Genomic DNA, 27,454 nt, shown 5'->3' with positions numbered 1-27,454 from the left:
AACATGACTGTTCTCATTATTGACTCAATAATATCTCTGAGTGAGCAGAGATAGTTTCCAATCAAAGAACACACACACACAGTCACACAGATAGTATGCCTTGCGACGAAATTGTTTTCCTTTTTGAAAAAGGGGGTTGTGGGGTGTTTTATTTCGTAAATGACTCTCAAATTTTCTCTCTTTCTCTCTCTTTGTGTTTCATGTTTAAGACTTAGGAGAGCAAGAATGTTAATACTTCGTTGATTTGAGTAACGGCAATGGTATTGGTAAGGGTGGTGTGAATGGATGGATGAATGAGCTCAGGCTACCGATGACGACTGTATGATGTTTGTGGTGGTGGGTATACATGTTTGTATCCATGTCCCTCATGTACACGTACATTCATCGGATTGTATCTACAGCTCACAGTCGTACTGTTGTTGTTGTTGCTGCTGCTGGTTGTGTTGTACGTATGATGATGTCGACGTTGTTGTATATGTGTTGTGTGTCGTGTTTGTCGTGTAATTCCCATTTGTTGTACACCACCACTTTGTACATGCTCAAGTAACCCATGTTAGTCTACTTTTGACTGTTACGCAGATTGTTCGTTCGTGTCGTCCGTTTGTTTTCTACACGCCGAGACACCGAGAAGTAGAGAAGCAAGTTAAGCAGCAGTAGAAGTAAAAAATAATCAAATGAAAACACACTCACACCGCTAAGCGTAAAATAAAGAAAGCAAGGAAAAAATTGTACGTACCGCCGCCGCACAAAAATTCATTCAGTAAAGTTCGCATGAATTTTTTCACTACTTTCAAATCATTGGATAACCAGAATAAACCGGCAACATTTGTTTTTAAACCTCTTGAAAGTTTTAACGTAACGAAAAAAAAAACACCTAGAAATTCTATAACCAAAGATTAACAATTGAAAAAAAAAAAATACTAGTGTATCTTACAAAAAAAGTTTTGGATTTGCCGCCGGCAGAATTGAAATTCAAAACAGAAAAGGCAAATGAAAATAAGTGAATATCAATAAAATATAATAATTATTAAAAAAAAAGTTTTAAATAACAAAATGTTGTGTTTCTAAGATTCTAAGATCTTTTTTGCTTGCCATTAAAACAACCGCAAAAAGGGCAGAGAGAGTGCAAATAAAAAGTTATACACTAATTTTAAAATTTTGCAACTGCAAAATTGTCCATAACAGTTTGTGTAAGAAAAAATAATTAACATTTACAAATTAAATGACAGTGCACAGTAATGAGAGTGGTGTGTGTTTAGTAATGGTGTGTATTTTCAAATTTGGATTTCATTTTTAGTATAAGTTATTTGAATAGGTGCATTCTTATATAGTTTTTAATTAAAAAGGGGGTGCTAACCTGAAATATGTGGAGTTTAGAAAAAAATTTCAACGTAAATTGCTTCTGTTTATAAAATTTTTGTGAAAACTTGTTTTTTTTTTTTTCTTTATTTAAAATGTGTCAGCGACATTTAACCCAACCCAACTAAATAATTTCAATTTCCTTGGACACATTTGCAGTTTATCTACAATTTTACCCATATAATTGACAAGAAATCTTAATTTCACGGAATAGAATTTTGTTAGTTTTCTGCTCACTGTGCTTTATTCTTTAAATGGTTTAAAAAGTTAATAATTTTAGAATTTCTCAAAACACAGCCAAATCGTTATGTCAATGTCAAAAGCGATTATCAATAATTTGTTTTGCCAATCTGAGTCCTCTCTAAGAGAGACATTCTGGATATACTTTTAATAACTAAGCTGCAACAGGGATACCTTTTGTATATAATGAAGCAAAAGTCGAAGAACTTGTGAGCTTCTATAACCGCTTTGTGACAGTGGTTTTATTTTAAAGCAAGGAAATGTTATGTTAATAACATTTTATTGTTATGTTTTAACCCATAAATGATTTAAGAAATATCTTATTTAATGCCTAACCTGTAAACAGGGATCAAAGTTTCTTAAAAGTGTTTTAATTCGATCATAACTTTGTGATTTGTGAACTGTTGCGGATATATATGCCCCAAAAATATGGATTAAAAATATTTAGGAATTTAGGTTTTGAGGGTAATGTAGTCAGCAAAAATACTCATTACAAATCTGGTTATCAATCCAAGGTTGTATAGCATGAAATAAATAGTTTTTTTCTAACCACTAAAAGTTAATACATAAGTACATACATAACGAGATTTTAAGTGATCAAAGTCATCAAATTAGTACTTATTTAATCGACTTTTAGTGGTAAAATTAATACCTACTTATTTCGTGTGGCATGCCCTTGTTTAAATAATGGGTTGGTAAGCCAATTTGTTTATATTTTCGCTTTGGATTTCCTTTTAGTTTGTGGAAACAAAACGAAAATTTGAAACGATTCCGAAATATAGCAGCTTGGTATTATTGCATGGCATATTTAGATACATATTTTAAAGGAATGTCAGAGCCGCACTGGAATCTTGCCGTCGTTTTCGATTATAAATTGACATTAATATGCAATGCTACGATGCCAAGCTGATTATGTATCCATCATGTTTGGAGTATTATTTAAGTTTTTTAAGTTATTTGTTATGGCAGATATGTATGCAGGATAGAGAGCCCTTGCCCTCGCGCGACCTCCGTAAAAGTTACTTTTCTCACATTTTCCGTATAGGCTCCGTTGTTATGTACAAGTTTTTAGTCAACATTTATTTAAAACTTTAGTTCTATGTGGAAAAAAATATAGACTGGCATTTTTTACGACCATATTCACATCTGAGATCCATTCTATTTCGTCTCACTGTCATCGGAGAAATTATATCTGGAGATTAGCAAAAAGTAATTTTAACAAAACTCGTGGTACATGGACACCAAAATGGCTAATTTTTTACATTTCACATTTACAGATGTATATTAAGCGCGAAACAGTTATTCTTTGCTAGTTGAGACCCCCAAAATGAGCTTTAAATACGTTTTTGCGTATTCCCAGAATTTTGTGCGGGCGAGGATTCAAATCCTGTGAAATGATTTTTTTTTAAGGAAACAAATGTCAAAAGAAAAAAAATTAAAAAGAAAACATTTTTCAAGTAATGTTTCTTTGAAACAAGAAGCCAGCCTCAGGATATGAGAGAACATGGTAAAACTACAATTTTTATGAGGAGACATAGAAAATTGTTTAAAAAATAGAACATTATAATGCAGTTTAATCTAAAAATTAGTTAAAACAATAAATTAGAGAATCACAAATATTCTACCCGGAATGGCAGACATTTTCAACTTAAAAAATAAAAATATAATATAGCGCATCATATTATTTCTATATTTTATAGGGATATTTAAAATAAAAGAAATTCTAACCATGACGAATATACGATACGCGATATTCTATTTTATTCCTAAAATGTATTTTTAGATTATACAACATTTCTATTTTTATAAAACTCTTATCTCGATCTGGATCGAATGCAAAACAAAACACCCTATCATAGTTAACTGTGACGTATTAACTTCCAACGGAGTTAGTCATAGCGCTTGGAGTGTTTCTCGAAACAAAAAACATTCCATTGCAAAAAAGTCCCGTTCTCTCAAGATAGCACGTGTTTATTAAATGATAAATAAACATTAAGGTTTTATAATACATTTCATTTGTTATAATTGATATTCTATATTAATAATTTGATATTATACAAATTTAAATGAATCGTTTCGCCAAACAGAACTGCAAAAATATAAAAAAAAATTGCTGTGAAAACCGATTTTTCCCTTATGAAAAAAAATTGTCAAAACTAGTATATTCTTGCAAGTTCTGGAACAGAGCAATTGCAATATCAAGATAATAAGTTATTTAATGTCAATAATTTGTTAAAAATCCATACAAAGAAACTAACAAACAAACACAACGAAATCTAACAATTGGCTAAAATGGTAATCATTGTATTGTATTGTTGTGTTCAACAAAATGGCGGAATTGGAATATGCAATAAATTATGTATTTATCACAATATAAAGAAGCATAAGTTAAATAACACTTAAATGTTAAAAAATCACACACACACTCACACAAACAAGCAAAAATAGTACAAATGTACAATGTGTTAATGGCTAATGAAAGCATTGGCCTGGGTATTTTTTTTTTAGTGTTTTGTTTTTGGCATTGGTAAACGCCCCATTTCATTGTTTTCGACAGTATGTCTTTCGAGCAAACGTTTTGGCTTGTAGGCACCCAAATATCAACTGGGTAGTTCTAATTTGATAACATTTTGAAATAATTAAACTTGTTTCTCAAATGTTTGTGCAAACGTGTTGTGCCATTGTCGTTGAATTGTAATCAAATGACATAGAAATTACTTTGTTGTTTTGCTACTGTTTGCTGTTATCTACAGAAAAATATTGAAGACAGAGCAGTGTAGCAATGTGTTCTCTTTGCACAACAACATCATAACATACAATAACAGCTTTTTGCAATTTAATTCATTTCAAATCGATTTCGTTGTCACACTCTGCCACACAACATACCTACATTGATTTTGGCCCATTATCATTGATGTCTGGCATCATAGCACGACACAACAAGAGAACTTGTATTAAAAAAACTCTCAACAACCTGATTGTCATGTTTGGCATCAGAAAAAAAAAATAAAACAAAAGATTCTGTACCATTTACGTTTTAAATACCTAGTTGTGTTTTTTTGTTGTTGTGTATTTGTTAACAATTGTTTTGTGCTTCACTGTTAGCTTTCAATATATAAATGATTTCCTTTGGCAAATGCCAAAATACAGCATTAATTTAGTTTTGTCTCACTTCAATTTTAGCCACTAAATTGTTTCTATTGTAATGTTTTCGGATTTTATTGGATTCTTGATTAAAAAAAATCTTGCCAAATTTGTTATAAAAAGGCCAAAATAATTTGTCTTGATACTAAGCAAATTAAAGGTGACATTATTCTATGTTGGGTAATAAGAAACCATATATGAGATAAATTTGCAATAAGTACACCAATATAGGTTATAAATGATATTATTTTAGATATCAACAATTTACGACATCCCATATCGATTGGTAGACAAATTGTGTCATTCGTTTTCAAAATAAGATTGCACAACTGGAAACCCCTTAGTTTAAAGATTATTGTCTGCTCTTATAGGGCCCGCAGACCGTCAGCTCCGTATGTAAACAAGAAAAATTGTCGCATTTGAGGCACAGAAATCCCGCACGCATGAAAAGACGATACATCCAAAACGATTCCCTGTTTGGTGTGGATTTTGGTCCAGATGTATAATTGGATAATATTCCTTCAAAAATGAGCAAGGAGTGAACATTACGTTTTTGTCCACAAATATTGAAGAGGAAGATATTGACAACATTTGGGTTCCACAGGAAGGCGTTAAGTGCCATAAAGCATTTTGTTTTTTAAAAAAAAATTGATGGATCCTATACAGGATGAGATAATAATAAAACCTTCACACGCTGCCCGAATGTTGCTCTGCGGTATATTGGCCCATTCCCGACGAAGCGCTTGCTTGAGGTGATCGACACTTTGGTATTTTTTAGTGCCAACCTTGCTTTCCAAAATACTATAGACACAGTAGTCCAACGGATTAGTATCCGGAGATTTTGGTGGCCATTCTAACCATTCTTGGGTGGCGAGTGCTGAGTCCTTTTGGAATGTCCAAGGTCTGCGGCCAAAATGTTTGCGTGCACAAGGCTTTAATATATTTCGCTATAATATTCGGCATTTATTCTGATGCGAAGAGCGGCTGTTAGGGTGGCCCACACCATGGCCGGCGCTTGAGTTCTGGTGACCAACCGAAGGTGCACATTTTCAGCTGGCCTCTTTGGCAAGTAAACACGATCATTTTGTTTGTTTACAAATTGCTGAACAACGAATGTTTTCTCATCGGAGAAAACCAAATTGGGCAGCTCTCCATTTTAGGTCAAACGAATTAACTCTTTAGCTCTTTTGAGTCTATTTTTTTGGAATTTCAATGTCTTTACCCTGAGCTCATTTTTCGATATTTGCCGAATGGAATATTGCGATATGTTTAGCTCACGAGCCATTTCTCGGCCACTGCGACGCTGGTTTCGATCAAGTTGCTTCTTTACTTTTCGAATCATTTCTGCTGATGTTGCTGCTTTCTTCCGTTCACTTCCTTGACGTCGGGCTACGCTACCAGTAGCACGGTAACGAGCGATGGTATGAGACACAAAAGATGTATTCACATTTAAATGCTGGAGTGCTCTAGCTATAGCCACTTGTGGTTTTCCAGCTAAATATAAAGAGATCACACTATCACGCTTCAATTCCACAGCGAATAACATTTTTCTGGAAAATTCTACCGAAAATGCTTTTGTACGCTTGCAAACAATATAAAGAGCTGTCACTGGAACAATTTTAACAGCTGTCGGACGAGTGGCTTATAAATGTCAGCAGTCTGAAGTTGGTTGCAGTTTTTTCATCCCGCCCTGTATATCTAATATTTTGTACTCATTGAGTACCTATTGAAATATAATGAAAAATGCTCTGACATTGAAAAGGTCTAATTTCGAAATTATATTTAAGGAAGGACACAATTGAGAATGATTTAGGATGTTTTTATTTTTGGCTTAATTTCATTCCCAAAATAGAAAATTTTGATGTATTTCTGAAAATCTTAATTTTCTAAAATATTATCGCTTTTTTTATTTTAAAATTTCCCACATTCAGAACATACATAATTTTGGAAGAATTCAAAAATTGAAATTTTTTAATACATCACAATTTACAGGCAAATCTAGTCATTTCTGATTTCTGGCGTAGACACAAAGTCTATAAACTTCAACTACTGTTTAATTATTTATTTAATTCATTTTCATGTTATCGTTAAATTAGAATCTTGTACAAATACTGATAATGACCTTTTCGAAAACTTATAGCAAGACAATTCCCTTGGTATGGCTTTCTTTCAACACCCAGTGTCAATCGAAAATCGAAATTGGAAAAAAGGTCTGATGATGTGACACAAAATGTGTAACTGATTAATAATAAGGCGGCATTTTTTCTTTTGTCTTTTTTTTTGGGTTTTGGAATTCTTTTGTAAACATTTGGTGACTGCTTGTACTGTGATTATAAACATACAAACCGAAAGGGGATTTAAGTAGTACAGTTGGTTTTATCACAACAATCAGAGTATAGATTAAATATAAACAAAACGCCGGTGGTTATTGACACACGGAAAAATATACAATACGGCTGCTTAGAATATGGTCAATCAGAAAGAAAGCAGAAGGGAATTCAAATCAAAGTTATAAAAATGTAACAACCGAAAAAAAACAGAACTATCTACCGAAAAGAAACTAAAACCAATAAAACAATACTGATAAAGATCACATAAAATGTAACAACTAAAGGAAATGTATTGCCAAGAAAGATGGAAAGGGTGAAAAAAAGAAGACAATAATCAAGAAATCAAGCAGCGGCTACTTATTACCTACCAAATATTACCCGTCGCTTAGCTTTAAGACCTCACAACATTTATTGATTGAATGTGGAAAATAAACAAGTTTTTCACTTGTGTCTGTTGTTGTTGTTGTCATTCATTGAATAAAAATATCAATTGTTGTGTAATTTTAAATCGTCGATGTCAATCTTTAAAGTTTACATTTGATTTGAGTAGGTATGCATTGGGACGGACAACTGAATGGACACATATGAACGTTGTTGTCTTCGCTTAAGGTTTGCCATTGCTGTTATTGTTGTTGTTGTTGTTTTTTGATTAGCGACACATGCACAACATGATGTGTCGGTTTACATGAAACAACAGAAATGCAAAGAAACCACAATGTTGTTATTGTCAGCGATTAAAACGATTGATATTTGTATTTATTTAACATGCTTTGAGCTTTGCCATACTTTCCGCCCAAAAGCCAATAGCCCTTACTTGAATTGGCCATACAATAAGCTAAGGTCTTGAAGTTAATTAATAAAATACTATATATTTTAGAAATCATTACTATCTAGTATATGATAATTAAATTTGATTTTCTCTCTCTTCGTATTACAGAATGCCGTTTCGACTCGACCAAGCGCATCGCCCACCTCCACTCAAACACCTCTGCACCAACAGCAAGCATTGCAAACCCAACCCACAAATCTAAGCACCTCAGCTTCATCATCCATAAGTCACAACGCCACAAATCATACGTCGGCGTCTTCACTGACACTTAACGCCACAGCAGTTGCCGCCGCCGCCGCTGCAGCAGCCGCTGCTGCCGTTGTTGCCGCCGTGCCGTCTTCAACCGCCTCTTTAACCACGCCCTCTGTTGCCAACGCAATGGCCGTTACCTCAACAGTACCGCCGGGCGCGCGTTCCATATCACCCGCCACTCCATACAGTACATCGTCGTCGGTGTTGTCGTCAACGGGGCCCGGTTCGGCCGCCGCTGGTCCACCGCCGCCACCGCCCACATCAGTATTACCTGGTCCATTGGCACCAGGTTCAACGGGTGCCCCACCGCCGCCACCATTACCGGGTGCTCCGGGTTCCGCGGGTCCTGGTGCGGGTAATCGTTGCTGTGATACGGGTCGCACAATATATACAGATCCGGTTAGTGGTCAAACAATATGCTCCTGCCAATATGATATATTAAGTTATCAGAGATTAGCCGCCGCTGGGGGTTTAGTTGCCGGTCCTGGAGGTGTGCCTATGGGCGTATATCCCGAGGGAATGTCGGCGTATTTATCGAGTATGGGTGCTGAACAACCGCCGTTCTATGCAAATCCGGTAAGTTTTTGAGTAAATTTTTTATTGCCTTCTTAAAAAAAACTAAAACAAAAATATTTTATTGATAAAAAAAAAAAAAACAACAAAGAATATTAATTCGCAAAATTGCAGCCGGCTTTATTCACTTTAAATCCCATGTGATATCCTTTGAAAAGACCTTGTTTATTATGGTTCACTGAGTTCTTAGAGAACGCCAGTGAAAATAAATAAAAGTTTATAATTCGAAGACTACTTTTGACAAAAGTTTGGTAACATAAGTTAGTAGTTTTTAAATCCCAGACAGAAAACTTAGTTGTCAGATGGGTTTACTAGCCGACCTTATGTACGTAGGCCATGATTTTAGAATACCATATTATCCTCCTTTTTTCCTTCCTGTTTGATCCGTAATTTCTTGCTTGACAGAAAGAAAGAAAAATCTATCTCAAAATATTTTGTATTACAATTTGTATTTGCTGTCCGGTGGGAAAATAGAGAAAGTGTGGATTTAGGGAAAATAGAGAAAATATTTTTTTTTTTTAATTTTTATATTTGAAATTCAAATTCTCAAATTTCTTAAGGGCAATGAACATTTTCGTAGAACATATATCTGAAGAATATTTTATTTTTTTCTGCATACATCCGGAAAATAGTCTGTTATATATATCATAACTGCTTAATATATTAAAAAAAAACAAAATTTAATCAATGCTTTTGCTTTGTTGTTTTTTTTTTTTTTTTTTTTTTTGGTGCTAAACTGGTTCCTCCGTTTCTTTTCCACAACAAAAAAAGAAAACATCAAGCCACTGTTGTATGTCAATAAAACTGTGGTTGATTTCATGGCACTAAATTTGTGTTAACAAAAAATAATACATTGAACACCAAACAGACAAATTTGCATAACAAATCATATGCACAAAAATGTATAGCTTGAACAAAAAAAAAGAGAAATAAAATTTAAATCAATAATTTCAATCAAAAAAAAAAAAAAAAAAAAAAAAACGACATGGCGAAAAATTGTATGAGTTTTAATAAAACCCAGAGTAGGGAAAGGAATAAATAAATATTTCAAAAGTGTTTGAGATATTGTACGGCAACTCCTCTCTCCACACTTGTTTTGGCTTTTTTTTGTGTGTATGTGAATGACAAAAAAGACGCGACATTATTTCGGTTTTAATTGTCCATTTTAGTGATTGTGACAAAAACCGGCATCAATAAAATTCTATGATTTATTAGTACATCATTAAAAAAAATAAAAGTGAAGATGATTGAATGGTCAAAATGTAAAAATTGTTGTTTGGACTATGTGGCCACTGTGAGCCATATGATTCTTCTCTATCAGTTCTCTACAAGGTACTTCAAAAAACCAGCACGAGACAAACACATGATTGCAATTGTTTTTTTTTTAGAAAACACTCTTGAGTGATACAAATAACATTTTCCGGGAATACCTTTGTTTCCCGGAAAATCCAACATTTGAAAAGTAGTGGCAAAAAATGCTTAGTGAATATTTGAAAGCCACTGTATTGTGCTTGGGCGCCATTTTTTCCAAGAGTGATTCTCTAAAATTCGTCCAAAAATCTATTATCTTTGATTATTTATGTGTGAATAAGTACGGATTTGAATCAGTATTTTTCTTCTAATCTAAATAGTATTTTAATAACTAATCAAAAAACTTATATTCAAACCTCGTCTTTAACAAAGCCGACGGTTCTATTTACCCAAAACAGAACAGCCTAAAATTTGAATTATTTTTCATTCAACAACAACTGTAGGGCCCTTGGGAAAATATACAAAAGCAACAATTTGTGTATACCTTCTAAATTTAAATGTTTCTTTTCTTTTGTAGTTTATTAAAGCCCAAAACTTTGGCTAAGTGTACATATTAGCTTGACATTTTTTTGGGAATTTTTTCTTTTCCTTTTTTTGTTTTGTTGACAAATCACTGCATTGTGATGGCTGAAAATAACAAGAAAGAGAGAAAACTTATTAAAAAAATGGTAGCTTTACATTCGAGTTACAATGGTGGTTAGTTGTTGTTTGTAATGTATAGAGTGTTCCAAGCATAACAGCGTCATAAAATATGGGCATTATGACAAAAAAGGGAGGAGTTTTGTTAAGGGTATGTTTTTATTAGGGTTTTTTTCTCCTTTTTGGTTTTGTTATGGTTGGAAAAGCTCCCCTAAGGCCAAAAAACATAGACACATACATGATGTTTACTGAACACACACACGCGCCTTACAAAGGCCAACATAAAAAGGTAGCTGTTTTTTTCACCCCTAGTCTGAGTTTCTAGGCGAATGCTTCTTCATCATGCTGTATATATTGCTGTTAAGTAGAAAAGAACTCGCTCAAGAGTTTTCTGCTTTTTGTGGGCTTGTGTGTTATTTTTGTTTTGGGTACAAAAAAGTTTATTTGTCTTACTTTAAAGTTCATAGAAAGTTGTGGCCAGGCAGATTGGCTGCATTGATTTTTTTTCATACCACAATCAAGTGCTGTAATACGTTTTATTTTTTTTTTTTAATTTTCAAGGGTTATGGAACATTTCAAAGTGTTGATGGAATTATGGCATCGGCCAATTCTCAGCATCTACAAATGTCTATATTACCCACCAACAATACAGGGCGCCACATTCTAAAGCGTTAAGTGGTGTTTTCTTTTTCTGTTGAATCAACCGGGAGGGGAGAAAGTGTTAAAAAATAACAAAGTTGTTACAAAAACCCAGGGCAATGATGATCCTTTGCCTGCATAAATACAAACAAATACCACGGGGCCTCCGGGTACTTGAATCGTCCACAGATAATCTTCAAGAATGTTTGCCCATAAACATAGACAGCCATCGATCCAGCCAAGCAGCCACTTCACAGAATTTTTTCGAGCCCTCATAACACATGTGGCTGCTTTTGCTGCATGCACATGCTGTCACCGCTTGTTGTGTTGACAAATTTATTAATAAGGCTTTAATATGGAAAGAAACAAAAACAACAACAACAACATCGAAATGCAAGTGTGGATAAGGAAATTTGAAATGAAATCTTCATCAAAGAAGCAATTTAAAACTCATTTCATACGAAAACAGACAGCTCCCTCAAACATATGGGGGTATTTTCCAAAGCTATTTTATTTTTCATTTCCCTGTAATTTTTTTGTCGGTGGCAATGCCAGGGTTTGGATGCTGGAAAAATTGTTTGAATTTCCAAGATGACATTATGATTTTTGTTTGTTTGTGTCTTTTTTTTACCATCTTCCTCAATTCATTTGTATCACCTATGTCGGCATTGTCACTTTGGAGTGACATATAATGTCAAAGAAATGACTTCTTTAAGTCTCTTTGACATTTTGATAATGATGTATGCCGACACTGAATAGGAGTGTGTCTTTAATACAATTGCCTCGGCTGCCGCTGCTTCTGCTGTCGTATGTTAATGAAAAATTGTAACATTTCCATTTGGTCTTTTGCTCCATGAGTTTGTAATGTTGGTGTGTGAGTGTGTGTGTTGCGTTCCTCCCTTTTTTGCCTGCCTCGCCACACGATTTGTGGGGCAAATAAAATTTCACAGTTTTTTAAATGACTAATTATATGGTGGCATAAAACGGCGCAGAATGATTTATAATTGCTGCTGAAGTCTATGAGGGTGGTGAGCTTAAGGCTGAAAACCGTCTGTGTCTCATGATATACAAATATTTATTATCCAAATTAATTAGTTATGAAGTGCCAGTGTCAACAGAGGAGATACTTGTCATGCATAGTTAAAGGAGATCTAGTTTTTTTTCAGAGGGCAGGGGAGGTGGGTAAGGCAAAGGGAGGGTGGTGGGGGATATTAAAATGAGCATAAAATTAAATGATACAATTTGAAATGGTTGGGTTCTTAGGGTTTTGTTCGAAAATAAAATATATAAATTTATCAGTAGATTGGAATGGAATTTGGAAGACTATGTATTCGACTTTTACCCGAAAAATCTTGCAACCTAGGACTACAATAATTGCTAAATTCCAATTTTTTGAATGCCATCTCCTTAGGTCATTAATAATTCAATTTGAAAGAGAAAATATCAATAATTGCTTTCATTCCATATTCATTATGGCATATTCGCATGAGGTCTATATAATAATAACAGCTCCACGCATTTTTATTTATCTTCTGCTGGTGCAATTGATTGAGTTTTGCATTTTTGTACTTTCAATACTTTGCTGAGATTGACCATTAATATAAGAGAAGAACATGGAAAATATGAAAATCGAAAACCACTTTATCATTTGCACAAAACAGCTTCCGCCACAATTTACCAAACATATTTATGAAATTCAATCGGTAGCAAATGTCCATGATTTTTACTCACGATTCAAATGCCTTGTGTGTACTCTTCTGGCAGCGTACAACAACGGCTGGTCGCCTTCCTGCCGGGAGACGAAAAAACACAAGCAGAATTTATCACACCTTTTTCAATATAAATTTTCTGCACAAAACAAGAAAGCAAAAATATATGAAGAAAAAAAAAACAAAAAAAATGAACAAGCAAAAGCATTTCCAAGCTTGTACGTGCATCCTTAACTAAATGTCTGATATTAAATCTCAACCACATTTGGAAACCAACACCATACACAACAACAACAAACAACATCAGTGTTTAACACAATATTTACTGCTAAAACAGAAGTCATATCTTTTTTACGTGTTGTTCATTCTTTGATTTGGGGTGGGGAGGGTTGCATGGTGGCAAGAAAATTGCGTACACGCAAACAAAATGAGAAACTCAAAACATGATTTTGATATCGGCCACAAAAAATCTGTAATCAGCAACAAATGGAAGTAAAACATCAGTAGTGTGAGAGAAATTATTTTGTATGGCCAATACCTGGTACATTGTTTTTTAAAATCAAATCTAAAATTCATTCAGTTTTTTCTTTGTACAGGGGAAAAGAGAAAGAAATAGAGAGAGGGAGAGAAAGAGATGGGTAATATAAAACATAATTGAATGGCTGGCTTAAGTAATTTAAAAACGTTTAGCAAAAGATTGCAACAGAAACCAATGCTGCTGATGTTGCCTAGACCACAGAGGCCCACATCTAGACAAAACAGACACACACACACACATTTGCATTTGCATTTCCCCTATCATCTGTCTGGACATCAAGCTGTGAACACTTTACACTCTACACTTGGCCAGCCAGGCAGACAGTCAGACATTGTATTTCAAAATTACAACAAGTACTGCAATATTGCCCGTATGTTTACTGACTCGAAGAAAATGACAAGAAAATGTTTGTTTAATTTGTGTAACAATTGTCTAATATTTTGTGCCATAAGACCAGGCGGATGAAGAATAAGATATTGCCTCGTTTTCTGTAAACCACCATCATAAATTCTTCTCAAAAGACAGAAATACGTTAACGGGGACAGACAATGTCTGTCTGGCTGGTTGGCTGGCTGACTGGCTTGGTTGGGTTTTGAGACTTGTCTAAACGAGGATGCAAGTGTCTCCGTCTGGGTCATCAAACATAATTTAATCATAATAATAATTGCGTACAAGGTTAAAGGTCTTTTTCTATTTATCAATTTTATGAATGTGACAATTTTTGTAGGAAACTGCTTTTCAATCTTGTATTTTCCTTAGAACGGAAAAAATATGTGAAAATATGAAAGGAAGACACTTGTTGTTACACGAACTTGATTAAAATAGAGATTTTTATCTTCTTCCTGTCCGGAATGACTAACTAAGCGACAGCAATCTTAAAAGAAGATTTGAAAGTGAGAAAAAAAGGTATTTTGACATAATGAGAATGTGATGTGAAATGAATTGAAACTAATATGGGGTATAACTTTAAAGGGGAGAGACAGAAAGAAGGAGAAGATGCACGAGTTCAAAGCTGAGTAAGAGGGTGTTGTTGCACACCCGTCTAGTTTCTCTTATTTTCACTTGTAGACAATCAATCAATGTTTGTATTTAAATTATTTTAAAATTCCCTTTTTACCAAGTTTGAAAAAGTTGAAATAAATTGTAATTTAAATTGGAGAAAAATGTAGTTTCAAGTCGCACTTAAATTATATCTATTTCTATTTTTTCACTATCGCAACAAAGACAAAAATTGTATTATTTCATACCGAACACTGTCAACTAATAATATGTTCTTCAATTTGGAATGGCCTGTCATTCATTTCTCTCCAATACACTAGCATTTTGTTCTATAGCTGATTGCCAATGCCTACCAGCGCCTGGGTCCAATTATTCCTAGATTTCATACCCTCCACCATAATATGGTGGGTATATTAAATTTGTCACTTCATTAGTAACTCCTCAAAATACTCATGTTACACTAGACCCAACAAGGTATATGCAGGGTGAGATAAATAACTGCAACTAAGTCAAACGCCATAATTTTTAATTATTTGTTTTTTAATTTTATTGAATGAAAGCAAAAAATGTCGGAAATAGCATTAAATTTAGAATAAGTTTAGATTTGCTCGAATTGATCACCTTTGGCACGAATAATGGCCTTCAAACGACCAAAGAAACCCGAATGTTGTTCTGCGGTATTTTGGTCCAATCCCAGGTGATCGGCACTTTGGTATTTCCTAGTGCCAACCTTGCTTTCTAAAATGCTCCAGACACAATAGTCCAACAGATTGGTATCCGGAGTTTTCGTGGCCATTGTGCGCTGAAAATGAAACGAGGAACCTCATTTTGTAACTATTCTTGGTTGGCGCGTGCTGAGTGCGATGGTGCTGAGTCCTGTTGGAATGTCCAAGGTCTGCGGCAAAAATGTTTGCGTGCCCAAGGCTTTAATACATCCTCCAGAATATATTTTGGCGATAATATTCGGCATTTATTCTGATGGCCGATTAATAGAGCGGACATCGACCATCTTTTGGCTGCTGGACAACGAATATTTTCTCATCGGAGAAAACCAAATTCGGCAGTTCACCACTTTCTGCCAAGCAAAGCAACTCTTTAGCTCTTTTGAGTCTATTTTCTTTCTGTTGCGGTGTAAGTGCTTGAACTTTTTGAATTTCAATGGCTTTACCCGAGCTCATTTTTCAATATTTGCCGAAAGGAATGTTGCGATAATTTCAGCTCCCGAGTCATTTTTCGGCCACTGTTTTCTTGCGTCCACTTCCTTGACGTCGGGCTATGCTACCACGGTAACGAGGTATGAGACACAAAAAATTTATTCACATTTAAATTCTGGAGTGCTCTAAGTCACTTGTGGTTTTCCGGCCAACTATGAAGAAATCACACTATCGCGCTTGAATTCCATTATGAACAACTTTTTTTCTGGTAAATTCTCACCAAAATGCTTTTGTACGCTTGTCGGACGAGTGGCTTAGAAATGACAGCAGTCTGAAGTTGTTTGCAGTTTTTTTCATCCCACCCTGTAGTCCTACATGTTTCGGTACTTTCCAATATTCAGTATTTTTTTGATTTCGCCACATATTTAGGGGCATGGTTTGAATTTCAGCATATAGAGAAGACTACTGGAATAGCCCCATTATTTCTGCATCACTCAGAAGGCGGTACCTCCGAATATTTTGTATTTTTGTAATTTTAGCCACATTTGTTGGCGGATTGTTTAAAATTATAAATTTGGAATCTGTATCATCTTACGGCCTTTTTAAGACTTTTTACAAATTTCACAGACAAAAATGGAATAATGATGTCTCCAGGGTATTAAAAGTTATCAAACTGTATTATCTTCTATCTAAATATTTCACTTTAATAGATGATTTCATATAGTTCTATTTATCCTACATTCGAAACCGGATTCAGTGTTCTCTGTAAATTCTCTGTAAGTTTTACATACGCAATTGTTTTGAATTTTCGACAAATTTCCATTATCACTACTCATCACACTGAACTAATTCGATGGGGTCGATGCCAAATACAGATTTCACATGCAAGCCTGCTGGGGCGAACAATGGAATTGAAATACTAACAACAATAACTACAACATCAAAAAACGTGAGGCCACAAAGCCTCACAGCATTATCTTGTATGAAATGTACTTAAAAAATTAGTCGTATTTTTAATCTTTTGTTTTATAAGTGAATTTCAAGATTTGCGTTGATTTCTTTGCATCGATGTGTACTGGAACGGAATCCAGTGTCCATCGGTCTTATCATGATGCTGTGTGTGTTCACACTTCTCCTCATGTTGTAGAGTAATAAAAATGTATTTTCTTTTTTTTTTTCTTCTTCTTTAATAATTAATAAGTCAGTACGCAAAAAATTGTCTTCGTTTGTCTCATTGTGTTGTGCTATTCATAATTACGTTTTAAATTTATTAACATCATAGTCTCAAGAATCTCATATGATTGCTGTTGTTGTTGGAATTATCAAAAAACGTATTTTATTTTAATTGTTCTTGCTACTGAGACTTCGTTGTCGTCGGCAAGTCATAAAAATGAATACATTGTACATGAGTACATCGCTTAATTATTTGTTTAACATGATTTTTTAATAATTTAAGTTCAAGGCGATAACATGAAAGAAATTCCATCGAAAAAAATATACATGTATAATACAATCCATGTCCAATAAATCGTATGAATAAATAGCCAAGTCTGCAGGCATTTATGCTAATTAAATAAATCAGAATTTAAATACACAGATAATTATATTTAATGATTTCATTTTGTTTTTCTTTTACTTTTAGGGTGGTCTGGATTTAAAAGAAAATTTGGTGGCTGGTGGAGCACCATGGCCTTATCCCTCCGTATATCATCCATACGATGCAGCCTTTGGTTATCCCTTCAATAGGTAAGTAATTTAAGCCAAATATCTTGTATTTTAAGCATGTTGTGTTAAGGGAAAGCTAGCTCAATTTTAGAAGCATATTAATCAATATTATTAAACTAATGTGGCGTTTCCACTACACTTGATTTGCTCTCTATTCTTTGTTCGACCCTTAACTATGAAAAAACTACTGAGCGAACACTAATTTTTGTACATTGTTCGAATCAAATCACTCTCCGAACAACGAAAAAATATGTCCCATCCCTAACAAATGAGAGCATTTATCGAAAAAATAAATTATGACATTTAAAAATTAAAACTAGAAAAATTTAATGAAATTTTAAAAAATTTTTGGAAGACTGAAAATTATGAATGAAAACTACAATGTTGAATGGCGTATGTACATTCAAACAAAAGTACATTTTATTTTCTCTTTCATTCGCGGTACGCATTTTGTCCACGAGTTGAAATTTCCACAGAAAACTGCAAACAAAAGAGCAATATTTTCAAAATGTTTGTATCGGCAGAAAAAAATTTTTGACAAGTGTCTCTCCAGGAGAATTTAAAATTAAAAAAATACAAAAATATGTTCAAAATGTCAATATTTACACAAAAACTTGAAAACATGAATGAAAATTGTAAAATTAATGATATAATTATTCTTTAGAAGAAAAACAACGATTTCTTCTATTCATATTAGTGAGAATTTCATGTATTTTTGTATAAATTGCCATTCAAATCAACAAACAAAATTTGTGAAAAAAGGAATTATTTTACTATGAATTACGAATCGTGCCGTATGAACGGGTTAATTCGTGTACCTAATTCTGAGAGCGAACAACGTGATTGAAAGTGTAATGAGAACATAACATAAGACACATCAGAAGTTCATAGGACATTTCTTCCAAATTCGGACGAAAACTGTTAGAATGTCGGTTAATGCCCCTACAACATTACTTCAGTGTTCGGCTCGAAATCGGTCTGACAACTCTAATTTCCCTTATCCTTGCTAGTTCGCTCCAACTTCGGTTCGAAGCTCGGACTTAAACTTCAGACTTTCATTCGACACTTCGGTTCGACAGCACACGAACCATTTCATGTAATTTTCGGACCGAATACTCATCAGAAAACGGGATTTCATTGGACTTTCGGTCAGAAGTTTTGGCCGAATTCGGAGACTTTAGTTCGCAGGGAGGATGTACAAATATCATTTGTGTGTTTTAGAATTCAGATACATAAGATACGATTTACAAATGAGACTACCTTAAATATTTGTGCCCCTATAGTGGAACTTTTATATAATTAATTTCAGTCTCTTCTATCTATAAGACTTCTTTTGGTAATTCGCCAACCATCTTTTACATATCCCTTTATTTTAATCAAATGATGACAAATTGTTCTGCTAGTGTAAACGACCAGGATTTTATCCGAGCCTCCTTCGTAATATCTATTGACATTACCATTGTTAAGGGTGGTTGAAATCTAAGTGAGCTGATTTTGCTATTAACAATACATCACTTTGCTTTTAGTGTCAAAAAAAAGAAGACTACTTGTTAATGAACAAGTGTAATCCAAAAATGATAAATTATTGAATTGTTCTTGTAGATATGTCACCCCCCAAAAAAGAGAACATTTCGGGTGTAGTGAGAATGTGAAAATATACTGGATAATATGACATAAAAATGAAAAAACAAGTAAAAACTCGTTCGGCAGGAACAAACTGTTAATATCCTCCATCTTGAGGTAAAGAAATCCTTAACAAATAATAGAATTCGGCTTGAAAATCCTCTACCATTTTTATACCCTTCCATAGTATGGAGGGTATATTAAGTTTGTCATTCCGAACAAATCGAAATATACATTTAGACCCCACAAGGTATATATATTTTTGATCAGCATAAAATTCTATTTCGATTTCACGATGAGCGTCAGTTTGTCTGTGGAAATAATTCTAGTAATTGAAGTAGGTTGATGAAATTTTACTCAAATGTGTGTTTGATATTTTGATATTGGAAATGGGCTATATAGGTCCACGTTTAGGTTTAGCCCCCATATAACCGTACCTCCTGATATTCGGTATTTTGGATGATTTTAGATGGATTATTCAGAGGAATTCCTTCAAATTTCGTATTTAAAGTTCCGAATGGGTACTTCAGCATGTGAGAGAAAATTATCTATTCAAGTCAAGGTCTACGTATAGCCCCCATTTATCGGTACCTCGCTATATTCGGCATTTTGACGATTTTAGCGACATTATTCATCGGAATTATATCAAATTTCGTAATTGAAGTTCCTAATGGATATAGAAAATTAATTAATACTTCAGTTTATGACAGAAAATTGTCTATTCAGGTCCAGGTCTTCATATAGCCTCCAGATATCGGTACCTCGTTATATTTGAAATTTTGATGATTTTAGGGACATTATTCGCCGGAATTATTTCAAATTTCGTATTTAAAGTTGATAATGATAAATATATTTGACTATGCATATCCAGATTATCGTATAGTCAACATAACTTTTTGATCTTTAAGGCTCATTTTGGGCATATCCAATGTTCTGCCAGTGGAGGTGGAACATGTTACGAACTCTAAATACTGAATTTGAAACAATTCCATTTTGAAAATGTGGCTTAAATTGTGGGGAGTTACAGTTATATGGGGCTCAAACGAAACGTGGAACGACATGACCCATTTACGAACTTCACCTACCTATTGACTAAATACACTTGTGTGTAAAATTTCTGTTCTGTTTGGTTCCTATAGAGTTTTTATACCCTACAACACTATGTGTTGGGGGTATTATAAGTTTGATTGGGCCAGAATTTATGTAACACCTCGAAATATTGGTTTCCCATATAGGAAAGTATATATGGATCTTCCTAGCTCGCCGAGCTGAGTCGATCTAGCTATGTATGTCCGTCCGTCCGTCTGTCCGTCTGTCCGTCTGTCCGTCTGTCCATGTTAATTTGTAATCACTCTACAGGTCGCAATTATGGCCCGATCTTCACGAAATTTAGAATGTAGGTTGGGTTAAGGTCAGAATAGAACCCTATTTCTTTTGGAGATGATCGCATAATATTTAGGGGTTGAAATGGACCAAAAACTGAAAAAATTCCTGATTTTGCAGTTGCTCTACAGGTCGCAATTATAGACCAATCGACGCGGAATTTCGCATGTAGCTAGAGTTTAGGGCGGGGAAGAAGCCTACCAATTTGGGTGGTCATCGGATAATATTTAGCGGGCAAAATAGACCATATCTTTTGTGTTGAAAAAAATCAAAATTTTTCATTAAACCGCGAATATTTTAAATCCCGGCGAAATCAAAAGCCATGACAAGGTTACCTCTGATCTTTACATTGATGTTAAAATCCATCAAATCGGATATATAGCAAAATATGTGCGATATATATGTCTATCAAAGAAGATATGCTTGAAAGATCTCTTATATGTCGAGAACGGCTGAACTGATTTCGACAGTTCTCATTAATTCAGAATGGTCTCTTCGCAGCAAAGAAAAAACGCCTAAAAAATCGCATAAAAACATCTCCCTAAAGATGAAAATATTGATTTTGTAAAATTTTCTCATATTTTTTCAATTTTGTCATATTTTTTGGCATATTTTCATTTTGAATTAAACATTTGGTAATATTTCTACAGCTAACAAAACTAAGTTGTTAGGATATCAGGATATCATACACAGATCGCATTTATGGCCCTATCCTTATGAAATTTTGCATGGGGATAAGATGAGGGTCAGAATAGAAGCCTACTCTTTTTGGAGATAATCCCCATATATTTAGGGGTTGAAATGGACCAAAAAACTGCAAAATTTGAATGGAGGTTACCGGACATTGCAAAAGCCAAATAGTTTTGGATGGCCATCCAAAAATATTCAATGTGTGAAATAGTTTGCCAACTTTTATAGACAAAATACGAAAATATCCATTCCAGTGTCATTTTGGAGAATTCACAAATACAGGAAAGGCGCACTTCTGACTATTTCGTTAAGGCTGATTTCGTTGAAGAATATAGTCGAATGTCTGTATCTCACATAGATGCGTTTAAGTCAAAAACCAATAATAAATGTTAATTTTTTGCCACTTCTGAGAAATTATAGGTCTTTGTGAAATATTGGTTCCAGATCTAGGAAGACCATTTAAGTGCAACATCTACCAATAAATTGGAAATGAGCAAATTAGTTTAAGTTGCTATTATTCGAAAATTAGAGGACGAAACCTGATGGTTTTCTTTTATTATTTGTCACAATATCTTGTGGAATTCTTTCGAGTATCTCGCCTATATAAACTGTATCGTTTATTATAGTGTTGTAGGGTATTCAACGGTCGGCCCCGCTCGACTGTAGCCTTTGCTTACTTGTTTATTTTCAATTTAGGAATTTTCTATTATAAATACCTAGTTTCCCTAGTTTACTTGCCCTTCCAATGTATTTCTCAAGGTAAATGCTATTCCCACTTTCCCTTTCTGTTTCCCAGGTTCATTGATTTTCTAAATTTAAAAAAACAAAACTTTTTCTTTTCGCTTTGGCTTAACTTTCATAATGTTCTTGCATTATTTAAATAAAATAGAAAAAAATCAATAAAATAGGCGCCTATTGCAATCTAAATGACCAAAGTCATAAAAAATGCATAAAACTTTTAGTTTAATGCCCATAGACATTAAAACTAATTTCATATTCTATAGCCATAATCGTTAGTTCGTTCATGTTGTTCATCACAATGAATGAAATTCGAAATTATAAGTAACGGAGAAAATTACTGTGAGAAAATGAATGACAATTGTAGATAACAAAAAAAATTAAATAAAAAATTCAATAACGGAAGTCCAAGGCCAAATGAATGGTAACTCATGTGGTATATGAACGCAACATTGTAAGGAAATCTAATTTCTGTAATTTTTTCGAGGGTACCTGTAGAAAAATGCCACCTCTTTTTTGTCGAACTAAATCTTTATTTGACAATGAAAAAAAGAAAACAGATTTTCAAATTTAATATATTTTTATTGTTCATTAACATTGTTGGGCTGCAAAAACGCTTTCCAAATGGCCAATTAAATATTTTAACAATTAACATTAACTTGATGTTGACAACAAAAAGTTACATTAACACTTTTTGAAAAACATGCAGTTGAGCGGTCTATTCCACCATGCATCCTCGGTTTTTTGCATTTGTTTGCAATTTAATTGTTTACCCAGGTAGACACAGCGTATAGTGAGAGAGAGAGGAAAAAAGGTATGATCAACGACAGTTACTTCCTTTGTTGGCAATTGCATATTAAATAACAGTTAATAATTTCTTTGGGCTACACGATACTAACAAGCCAGCCAGGGCAGCGTTGGGAAAATGTTGATAAAACGCTTATTAATTTCCAACTTAAGAAGGCAATTAAACAATTTAAAACATCCCGTCACGTAGGCTGGGACAAATAGACAGCAGGCCAGCAGACTGACAAACGGTAAAATGCACAAAAAAAAAAAAAAAAACAAAAACAATATTTTACACCAATGAAATTCGAATAAAACCAAGACTCCTAACAAAAAGTTGAGTCATAATCGAAATTAACAAAAAAGGTTAGGTGAATGCAGGGAAATCCTAAGACAGAAACGGTAGAAAATGCAGGTGTTTCGCTGTTTATAACAAAAACATTTTAAGGCCTTTAAAATGATTACCAGCCGAAAGTAGCATTTATAAAGAAAAAGTAACCCTCTTTTTAAATTTTCTTTCATTTTTTTCAAAGCCATTATTTGCATGTGCTGTCTTACGAAAAAAAAACTTTTCATGGCAATTGTTGTTGGTGTTAATTTGCTTCTTTTTTCCCGACTATTTTTAATGCCTTTTTCGGTTGTTGCTGTTTCATATGTTGTTGTTGTTGTTTATACAACAATAGCCAATTGTGGATATGTTGTGGAGTGTTCAATTGCTGATCCATTTTTGCAACATAACCTCCACCCCCACCAAGAATGACCATGTTGTTTGGCTATCTAGAGGCCTGGTCGAAATAACCAAAAGCCACATAATTGCTCTATAAAAATGACCACCAAACATACAAGCATGTGTTAACCCAGCAAAACAACATCAACTCAGGCAATATGCTGAAAACAATAACATAAATTAAAGCTTTATGGGATTGAATGACGACGATGTTGGGCATGGCACAACACCACTACATATAGATGTATATTTGTATGTAGACATACAGAGGAAAAATAATGAAAAAAAAATATATATATATATATAATGTTGCCATAACATGTCTTAATGGCAGGCAATTAAAAATTGCAACAACCTATAATTGTGTTAAAAACAACAAATATTACAAAACACGTGGCGTTAATGACCGAAACTCAAAAAATAAAACAAAATTGAATAAAAAACAAATAACAATTACAGTCAGATTTAAAAACTTATTCCCAAGAAAATCAAATTTTGCGTATTTTGAAACAAATTAAATTATTTGCATATCCTAATTTAAATATTTTTTTTTTTCATCTCGTTACAGTTATGGCATGGATTTGAATGGTGCCCGTCGCAAAAATGCCACCCGTGAAACCACCTCAACACTTAAAGCCTGGCTAAATGAGCACAAAAAGAATCCCTATCCCACAAAGGGTGAAAAAATTATGTTGGCTATTATCACGAAAATGACTCTGACGCAAGTGTCGACCTGGTTTGCCAATGCACGCAGAAGACTGAAGAAAGAAAACAAAATGACTTGGGAGCCGCGTAATCGAGTGGACGATGATGATTGTAATTTAGATGATGATGATCACAAGAGCACGGATGATAATGATGTATTAGGTAAGTTGACAAGGCATCAAGTTTATTTTTTACTAAAACATTGTTTTTAAAAAAATGTTTTTAGAATTTATTTATTCAAAAAGACGAAGTAAAAACCTAAAAATGTGACATTTTAGTTCTTACTGATATTAAGACTTATTAAGCGATTGTAACACCCGAATGAACTGGTAACTGCAGTAGAACACAGTTTTGTGTTCAAAACATTGGTTTTCCAAATATTTATTTATTTGGGGCTTTTTTCATAGAATTCCAAACTTTTCTGCTAGTAGTAATTTTTATACACATTATTTGTTAAAATATTGAACTTGGAATATAGAATTTGTTAGATCTATTATGGGGAATATTATATTTTGTATCATTTCATAGGAAAAGGTCTTCAATACTTCCCCGAGGCCATTTATCCTTGGAAGTTATTTCATAAAAAAATTACGGGTACCAAAAGTTTGGCATCGATCTTTGCCGATCGTCCATCCACAGTTTGTAAATAAATTTTTTCGCAGCGGGCCTAAACTTTATTCCATCGTCGGCAAAATCGGTACTGAAGCCTATAACAAAAAATAGCCCACGGGTCTTATTTGAGAGGTATCTTTCTCCGGATTTATTCTGAAATTATTCAAGTTTCTTCAAAATGGTGGAGGGTATTAAAAATTCGGCCCGGTCGAACCTGGTTGCTTTTAATTTGTTTTCTTTCAAGATTATATTAAAAATTGTCACATTTTTGTTTTTGAGACGAAACAGGGACTTAGTGCGGATAACATATCGTTTCTTTGCTACATGTTTTCCCTATAAACTATTTTCCCTAATGCATGTCTTTACACTTTCTGGTCTTTAAAAAAATAAAAAAAAATGTCTAAAAATTTTACATTTTTGAATTTTCAACAGTTTTATCTAATTTCATTTTTTTTCGTTATTTTTTTCCAATTATAGATGCCAAAGACTCGGGAATGGGTTCAAATGAGGACAAAGACCATCGCATGCCCGGCGAGGGCAACAACAGCGAATGGTCGGGTTCAAGGCCCGGATCGCCTAATGGCTCACCGGACCTATACGATCGTCCTGGCATGATGCCAGGCGGTGGTCATCCGCTTTTCCATCCTGCCGCTCTACACCACTTTCGGCCACCAGCTGGTTCACCACCCGACATTGCCGCCTATCATCACCATCAGCAGCTAATACAACAACACCAACAGGCCCAACAAAACTCGTTACATGCAGCTGGAGCGGCCAGCACAACAGCAGCTAGTCTTGCGGCCAAGCCACGTATTTGGTCGCTGGCTGATATGGCCTCGAAGGATGGCAACAATAAGGAGGGCGGCAACAAGGATAGTCCACCCGGTAGTGATTTACCACCTACACATCCTGCTTTCTATGGTCATCCTGGTCAACATCCTAGTCCGGGTAAGATTTTATCCCCCCTGGCGGCGAGAATACCAAATTACTCACCTTATGTGAGGCCAGATTTGTATCGAGGATTCTATGGGCCGGCCGCAGCGGCTGCTGCACATTTGAGTGGTCCCTCACAAGAATTTCTAGAACACCAAAGAACTTTTGGAGCCAGTTTGGCTGCTCATAATGGCCTGGGCATGAATCCATTGCTGTGGAAGGCCGCCGTCACTGGAGCCGGTGGTCCCCATTTTAACCCCCTTAGCTTAACAACTGGTCATCCCCATAATTCTGCCCATCAAGTGCCACCATCAGGAGCCTCACCATCTGGTTCAAGTACCACCTCCTCCATGGGTTGTGATGTAGTTCAGACACCACCCTCCAGCCAGCCTAGTTCACATCACAACATTGGACCCATTTCCCATAATTCCAATTCATCCAGCTCCTCCTCGAATTCCGATAAACTGTCGCCTGGTAAACCATGACAATCACGTTCAGAATCGCCAACACCCACTTCCACAACACCGAATTCCTCCTCCATGATTAATTTGGTCAATGGGCCAATGAATGGTAAACCAAATAATATAGCAACAACATCGCCGCTTTCTGCGTTTCGTTCGTTGATTGCGTTTCGTGAGCAACATTTACAACAACAAACACCCAAACTTACATTGAGGCCATAAATGAGAGAAATTAAAATGAAATAAACGAAATAAAACTAAAGAAACAAATATTTTGGACAATAATTAAAAATGTGATGTGCATGAAAACAACAACAACAATTTATGAAAGAAATTACAAAAACAGCCAGGCCCAATGGTGTTTTTGAACACAGAGTTGCATGAGAGCAATGGAAGCCATGAAGAAAACTGAGCTATATATAACAGTCAAGGCGTGAGAGACAGTCATCAACAAATTGAAAAAAAAAAAAAAAATAAGGAAAACACTTATGCAAACAGAGCTTATAGAGTAATTAACAAAAGAAATTAAAAAAATATATTTTTTTTAATTTTCTTATTCTTGTTTTTGTTGATTGAAGCGCAAGCAAAGACCAATGGGAGAACAAAAATGTATTAAATTGTAAATATATGAAATTAAGCCTAACCCCTGACCAGAGTTGAAGAACAAAAAAGAAAAGAAAACACAAAAAGAACATCAGAGTATAACCTCCCACATCTGGCATAAGGTCACATATCAAAGAGAAGGCAATTGATTCTAGATATCTAGAATTGTATTGATGGGTATTTTTTACATAATTCGTAGGTTGTTTTTTATGTTTTAAGTTGAATTTTCTTTAGTTACCATTTCCTATAAACGCCCACACAGTTATACATAGTATATATTTATACATACACATATATACAACCAATTTGTTCCTGTATGATAATTTCTAAAGTAATCATAAAACAAACGAAAGAAACAACAAAAGCATATTTTATTTATTTAAACAAAACAAAAAGCACAAATTATTTTCTATTATTATACATGTATTTTTTATACATAGAGAGAGAAACCAACCCCCCCCCCCCCCAAAAAAAAAAAAAGAACCCTAATTTTTTCAAGTGTAACGAGAAAATATTTTATGTAGACATTTATATAAATATTATAGTAGGTATTGTAAACATAAGACGGCTGTAAAATCTGTAAATAAAAACTCCCATTTTAAGAATTATTATTATTATGCATTGCGAATAAACAAAACATCAATAGTAAACAAAAGATTTTTTTGTAAAATGTAGTATTAAAAAAAAAATAAATAAATGAGAATTATTTGCAAAATAAAACTAACAATAAATAATACCATAAATATAGTTTA

General features: G+C 34.2%; 1 protein-coding gene across 1 annotated transcript; it reads left to right on the top strand.

The window, feature by feature from the left end:
* Positions 1 to 538: 538 nt before the first annotated feature.
* Positions 539 to 27,165, top strand: LOC101895069 (iroquois-class homeodomain protein irx-5). The gene is made up of 5 exons (XM_005179424.4): positions 539 to 1,264; positions 8,011 to 8,730; positions 17,359 to 17,462; positions 23,957 to 24,255; positions 25,183 to 27,165. The coding sequence occupies exons 1-5, from the start codon at positions 1,223 to 1,225 to the stop codon at positions 26,121 to 26,123; spliced, it is 2,106 nt and encodes a 701-aa protein (XP_005179481.1). The 5' UTR covers positions 539 to 1,222; the 3' UTR covers positions 26,124 to 27,165.
* The last annotated feature ends 289 nt before the right edge of the window (positions 27,166 to 27,454 follow it).

This window comes from Musca domestica, unplaced genomic scaffold (genome assembly GCF_030504385.1).
Source record: "Musca domestica strain aabys unplaced genomic scaffold, Musca_domestica.polishedcontigs.V.1.1 29, whole genome shotgun sequence".
NCBI classification, from domain to species: domain Eukaryota; kingdom Metazoa; phylum Arthropoda; class Insecta; order Diptera; family Muscidae; genus Musca; species Musca domestica.
The sequence above is the reverse complement of the archived record's forward strand: the minus strand, read 5'-3'. Positions and strand labels throughout refer to the sequence as shown.